At 37.7% G+C, this 7,500-nt stretch overlaps 1 protein-coding gene across 1 annotated transcript; it reads right to left on the bottom strand.

Moving 5' to 3' along the window:
- Positions 1-5,368: 5,368 nt before the first annotated feature.
- Positions 5,369-7,439, bottom strand: LOC121377578 (toll-like receptor 4). Its single transcript, XM_041505636.1, has one exon. The coding sequence runs from the start codon at positions 7,279-7,281 to the stop codon at positions 5,566-5,568; it is 1,716 nt and encodes a 571-aa protein (XP_041361570.1). The 5' UTR covers positions 7,282-7,439; the 3' UTR covers positions 5,369-5,565.
- Between the last annotated feature and the right edge of the window lie 61 nt (positions 7,440-7,500).

Raw genomic sequence — 7,500 nt, forward strand, 5'->3', positions numbered from 1 at the left:
TGAATCGGAAGACTCCGAATTCGACGGATGGGACTGAACTGTCACTGTGTTTTATGTTTAACACCGTTAATTGTGTTTAAAATAAATTTGTGCGTACCGGTACTATTATTTACTTTTATGATTTTGTTTTATCAGCCCGCATGTTTATTAACAAAATAGAAAGAATAATTATCACATAGTCCGCACCGCCAGATAGTCCGCAGGAGGATGTTTTAAATCACATAGCCCGCGGGCAATACGCAGGAAATTACGGTAGTCACATGACCCTCTCGATAGTGTTGTATTTTTCACAGAATATATCCTGATATAGAAATTGTATTGAACTACATGGAGTAATTAATGGTAGTGTGTAACCTTCAATGGACTCACTCTAGGTTGAAGCTCATACTGGAATATAAATATAAATAAACAAACACAAATCAACAAAATACTGCCGTGTTCACAGTCATGTCTCTGCTCAAGGTAGGATCCTATGGTTGTTTCGAATTACACCCTGACTCCCATGTGAGTTCAGCAGATCAATATTCTTCCAAATCACTTCTGAAGGCGCCTTAAAGGCATACTGCCACATATTTAAGGGCCTTATTTCTCTAAAAATTAATAATAAATCAAAATTACATTAACTTTTACAGACCAAACCTAGCTATTGCATTACTTTAACTACACCATGATGGAGTGAAATCCATGTCAACCCTCTCAGCAATGTTAGTTTTTGAATTATGGACCATTGCCATAATTCAATTATTTTTACAAAATATCATTAATAAGTGGAGTATGATGGTTACGTAGATGGTTGAATAAAGTACATTTAGGGACAAATCAAATATATATATTCTTAAGTAATACCTTGTTAGGTCAGTGGTCTGTGACAATATGCCTTTAAGTGGTTCCATGAGTCATCTTCATTATGACGTGCAGATATTGTGAAACGTATGTATGGATGTATGGATGTATGGACATATTAAGTATTTATGCATATGCGTGTCTTTGTGTATAAGCAGGCCTTAGGTCAGAACTAATCTGAGGATACATGATCAAAGCTTAACCGAAAGTGCACCTACTAGAGTTATGGGTTTAAACTTTTCAGAATTGGACAATGCATTTCATCCGCGTTGACCAATTTCAAACAGCATCTGTTTAAAAAAGTATCAACATATATCCATTAATTTGTCAATGTTTTAAGATACGAAATTTTACCCTACGTACTTACTCTCTGGCAAGAAACTCTGGTAAGGGTGTATTTATGTACATACAAACACACAAACAGACCCATGCTTTTCAACAGACTGATCTACCACTAAACTACGTTCTGTCCAGTTGATGATGATGATGATAACTAGTTTAACGTGACCATATACCACTAGGGTTTCGAACACGCCCATCTCGAGTCCGACCTCCGATAAGATCGGTGGCCTGACTCGGGATGGAGGGGGGGGGGGGGGGGGAGTTGAAACTGGGCAGAATTTTGAAAATAGCAATTAGTAAAGAAGTTAATAGATAAAATAAAAAAAATAAAAAGGTTACAAGCCAAAAATAAAAAAGAATTGACTGCTCGGCCGAATATTTATATAATTTGGAGCATTTTAGAAGGACAGTCCAAAATTAAATAAGAGAAAGAAGAGAGGATCGGACTATTTAATAATAAAAAAAAAATGTAATTTCGACATAAAATTTTGAACGCAGATCTAAAAGTTTAAAGTCCGATCGATATGTCCACGCGAGTGGCCTCGTTAAGGCCGTTTGGGTGCACAGCATCTACGGGGAGGTGATGTTGTACCTCTCCTCAAAGTGAGGCACCAGTCTCCTGTAGCTGTGGGTGCTAAGGCAGTGGACCATCTGTGGGTACTGGGCGCCGGTGACGATGTTCATGATTCTGTGGATGGTGTTGTTATCCATGTGATGGCTGAGGAATCCCTGTCGGTAAAGATGATCCCGGCGCGACGTCACTACAATAGCTTCCACTCCCCGTAGTTTGACCGTGTGGATGGCGACCTGGTGGCCATCGGAAAACGTCTTGAAGTTTTCCTCGTAGACCCCGCCTGGCAGTCTGTCGGGGTCTGTGACGTCTCCCACCAAGTACTTAGAGTACTGGCCTTTGATCTTCCGCGCTGCCACTCTCCAGTCACCCGAAGAAGAAGTAGAAGGCCGCGTCTTGATCTGGTTAATAAAAACATCATACATGAAGTCTTCTCTTGTTGGGAGTCCATCGACCCCGCGAAAAAGTCTGTGGAAAAACACAACAGTCTGAGTCTTATGCTTCACAACAAGAAAGGAACACAGGACTGCAGAGATGAGCAAGGCAAACATGGACGACACGTTAAATTGCTTTGACTTCTAGGTTCTCTAAGCCTGTTCTCCATATTCACCTCAGCTCTTCATGTTGGATTTTGCATATTTGTGGACAGCCTGTCTTGAACAACCCCAAGTCCAGCCAGGGAATGTTTTGCTAACATTCGCGAACTATTTGATTGGTTTCCGACGTGGCCATTTGGTTTAACTTGAGGCGCCTAAACCAGTCTAGAAGACGTTTTTCTGCTCGGTTTGGCTGAACGCAGTCTTGAATTATCTTCTGAAGTGACACATTCTGCTCTAAATGTGACAGAGAGACAATACAATATTGTAAAGGTGCAGTACATAGGCGCCAGAAGACCCCAATAATTCACTTTTAAACGGTGGGTTTTTCAATTCAATTCTTTATACCTTGTTTAGAGCTCATTAGTTGACATACATATATCACACCAATTAACAGGCATAATGGGTTGGGCAAATACTACTGGCAATACATAATTTTCAGTGTTGGAAGCCCCCTCCTCATTTTCGACGCCTATGTAGGTCACTGCCAAAAGGAATAAGTTTGTTTTGTTTAACGTCACCACTAGAGCGCATTGATTTATTAATCATAGGCTCTTAGAGAGGAAACCCGCAACATTTTCCCCCAATGGCAACAAGGGGTCTTTTATATGCACCATCCCACAGACAGAATAGCACATACCACGACCTTTGATTTACCAGTCGTGGTGCACTGGATGGAACGAGAAATAGACCGATGGGTCCACCGACGGGGATCGATCCCGGTCCGACCGCGCAACAAGCGAGCAAGTTACCACTGGGATATGTCCCGTCCCTCTGCCAAACGGAATGCATGGACGATCATATACACATAAATTGTAAGGTTAAGTGTGTACATTTACATAACCATCATATGTCACTTATATTCAGTGTTCCTTATATATATATATATATATATATATATATATATATATATATATATATATATATATATAAAGGATAATAAACAAGTTACCAGTTATTATCAAATTTCCTTGTGCAGAGATACGATTTTGATATCGCAACACAGTTTTATCTTTGTGCTGCACTTTATGAACTGTGTGTGGTAGGCAGATGTATTAATTATCATTTAAACTGTGGATTGGGGCCAATACATAATTTTCAGAGTTGGATAGCAGTGGCCCCTTTCTCTCCAGTTCTGAGACGAAACATCCCCACCCCAAGTGAAATTATTGATGGTATATCAAACACACACACATTGTAGTGTTAAATGTTTATTTAGTTATTACAGTTCAAAATGACAGATGTCTGATAATTATAGTTAGGTATACATATGACAAATTATAATACTTTAAAATGAAACATGTCTGATAATTATAGTTAGTTATACATATGACAAATTACAATAGTTCAAAATGAAACATGTCTGATAATTATAGTTAGGTATACATATGATAAATTACAATAGTTCAAAATGAAACATGTCTGATAATTATAATAGTTAGGTATACATATGACAAATTACAATAGTTCAAAATGAAACATGTCTGATAATTATAGTTAGGTATACGTATGTAAAATACAAAATAACAACCTGATGAAATGTATATAGGCCCGGGTTTCAACTGATTTTGCTTCTAAAGTCCAGCTTAAGTAGTGTAATTAGGTTCAAAATGAAACAAATCTGATAATTATAGTTAGGTATACATATGACAAATTATAATAGTTCAAAATGAAACATGTCTGGTAATTATAGCAGTTGTTGAATAAATAAAATTCAACGTGTATTTGAATTTTGGACTGAAAATTCTACGTTCTGCGGTAGTGCAAACCTTTATCTATTAAACATATTTTAAAAAGGTGCATAATATCTTTGTAAACAATAGGAGCAAGATCATTAAATACTTAAGGGTCCTTCCTTGAAATATTATAATACAGACGGTGTTGGAACAAAACAAAAAACCCTAAAAACAACCCCAGAGATATCAGCTCTCCTCTATAGGTAGTACTAAACCAAATAACATCCGCCTGGGTCAAAGTTCAAGTTGCACCCAACTTTTCACCTCACAGATGAGGCTACCAGTCCTGCCATTGGTGATAAATGTGACAGTGTTTGTTGTGATAAAATGTTATTTCGTCTGGCCAGTAGATTCCTGTAATTTAATTTGAACTAGTGTCAATGTACCAACTACCATTATGCTTGAAACATGAGCGGGGTCCTTCTTAAAAATAACATAACACTTTTTGTGCGGACCTAGGGTAGCCACAAACCCCACATTTTATCTCATTTACCTTAAGGGTGAGGGATGGTAGTGTTTATATCCATGGTGTAGATGTCGATTGATACGCTGTATGTAGGAGTTTTAGCCACACATGTTGCCCTAATGAAAAACTCCTGATCGCCATGTATGTTAGGCTTCTATTAGACACGTGATGAAAATTTATACAGATTCGATGTATTACTTATAAGTATATTAACGAATATTGGAGTCTTTTGTTTTCCATTTGAGACACACTTCAGCTGGTAATGAGAATTGAGAAAAATAAAGCCTTGAAGAAAAAAAAAACACAACACATTTTGAGGTATTGTTAATAGGTATAAAATATAGGGTTATTCGTCACTATGAAATGAGACATCGGCTTTCACTCTATATAATACTCACACCAGATAGGATCAGTAGATCATTTAGATAAACTTTGTCACATGGATACTCAAACCAGATAGCAAAAATAGCTCACTTAGATACTTTCTCATATAGTATACTCACAAGATAGCAATAATAGATCATGTAGATATATTTCTCGAATAGTATACTTCCAACATATAGTAAGAATAGATAACTTTGAGAAATGTCGTCACATATGATACACCAAACAGATATCAGCAACAGACCAGTTAGATAAACTTTGTCATGTAGGATACTCAAACCAGATATTAACAACAGATCAGTTAGATAAACTTTGTCATGTAGGATACTCAAACCAGATATTAACAACAGAAGCGAAAATAAAAGATATTTGCTGCCTGTCGTAAAACAGATCAGTTATGTAAACGACAGCGGGTATCCTCTAAAGACATCAACAGTAGATCTTTATGTATACTTTCTAACTAATAAGACAATACACACCACAGTCTTTGATAACAATCTGAAACACTAGTAGAAAATCGATTATCAATTACATTTTTTCCTAGACTCATAGCATTTCACTCGAGTGTTCTACCACTGCATTATACCTCTTCCAGTCGAGACTTGAGGGAATTGAAGTTCATGGAAATCACTTCAGAAGACGCTTTAAGTGTTCCCACGAATCGTCATCATTAGGACGTGGGATTGGCAGAATCGTGTCTTCATCTGCAATGCACAGGAGGGTGTCTGGAACCTCGCACGGATTCACTCGGTCCAGGAGAATGACCAGCCTCTTTGGTATGAGGCCAGAGGCAGCGAACAAAGCTACGGCATGCATCGTATATCTAGACCATTCGTCAGTGATAAAGTTCTGTGACAAAACGAGGACCATCTTCCAGCTGTTGTGGACTCCATCTAGAATGGAGATGGCTCTCGAGCCGCCCAACTCACTGTCGCGATCGTGGATGTAAACTCGATAATGAAACCTGTCCTCCAAGATCTGTCTCAGTTGCATGCACGCAAAGTCACAGTCTTTATCAGCGTATCCAATAAAAACATCATACCTGAAGTCTGCTCTTGTTGGGAGTCCAGCGACCCCGCGAAACAGTCTGTGGAAAAACACAACAATCTGAGACTTATGCTTCACTAAAAGAAAGGAACACAGAGCTGCAGAGATGAGCAATGCAAACATGGACGACACGATGTAAAACGCTGGTTTTCCCGTACACTCGTGCCATAATGCTTCTTCGTCAATATCTTTGAAAATAACCAATGTATTATTTTCGTACGTGCATTGTACATAACTTGAATTTAAAATATAATCGGTTTGTTTGAACCACAACACGAAGTTGATATTTTGACACCTGCAGCTTAATTGATTGTTGTGCAATTTTAAAGTAAAATTTAATTTATTTATAGCATGACTGTCCAACGAAGTTCTGGAATCCCGATCCAACGTTTTGATATGATTATAAGACAAATCTAAAGTCTCTAAATGTGGAACATCTTCCATGGAGAATAAAATACTCTGAAAATTGTTGTATGACAGTAAGAGGTTCTTGAGAAAGCGGTTGTGGCGAAACGAGTGTTTTGGTAAGTGGAACAGGTCGCTGGAGGAGAGGTCGAGGTTTTCCAGCTTCGTCAGGTTTCTAAATAACCGAATCGACTCGTTTTGGAAATACTGTTTTGGAAGACGCACTCCAGTCATGTAGAGGTTTTTCAGACTTGGGAAATGATCAAAAATTGATTCTGAAAGTGACATATTTCCATTGTGTTCTATTCTCAGAGTTGTAAGGTTGTTCAGTCCAGTAACAGACCCTTCCAGTATCATGTTCTCATTGTAGCTGATAGAAAGATTTTTCAGAATATTACTTGCATTAACTGCCACCGTAATCCGCCTTTTAAGATCAACTACCGAATTGGTTCCATCAAAAATAATTGTTTCTAGAGTTGTAGGCAATATTACATATAATGCTATTGACAATGTATCATCAAAGTAATTATTTGGAGGGGAATGGCCACACCATTGGTTGGATGATACATCTACATATTTTAATTTTATGTCTGGAATAATCTTCTGCACAGACACAATGTCGAATTGTAAATCAAAGGCATTTCCACGAAGGTATAGATAAACCAAACAATTGTAAATCGTGCTGTTTTGTGTATATGCTATATCAATAAAGAGGATATGATTGTTTGCCAAATTCAGACTAGAGAGACAAATTGTAGACAAATATTGCAATTTGTCTTTTGTTAGTATTTGATCTTGTACACACCGTTCTGTTGAGATATTCCATTTTTGAAGAAACGTTACTGCTTCTAAATTTATGGACGTCATATTTCTGTTTTGCAAACCATACATTCCCAATAAGGCTCCAGATAGACCTAGGTTGTGTGCTTTCTTCAGGTCAAGTACTTTCAAACTGAGCAATGGAGAAAAAGAATCTAACTGTATATTTGTTAGATGTCTACAAAATGAAAGATCGAGCGTGTGCAAAGTGGATGAATTGAACACCGAAAACGTATCATTAGAAAGTGTTTCAATTCCACAATCTGCTTCATTCCCTGACAAACACAGAAC

Source organism: Gigantopelta aegis, chromosome 7 (genome assembly GCF_016097555.1).
Source record: "Gigantopelta aegis isolate Gae_Host chromosome 7, Gae_host_genome, whole genome shotgun sequence".
Classification (NCBI taxonomy): domain Eukaryota; kingdom Metazoa; phylum Mollusca; class Gastropoda; order Neomphalida; family Peltospiridae; genus Gigantopelta; species Gigantopelta aegis.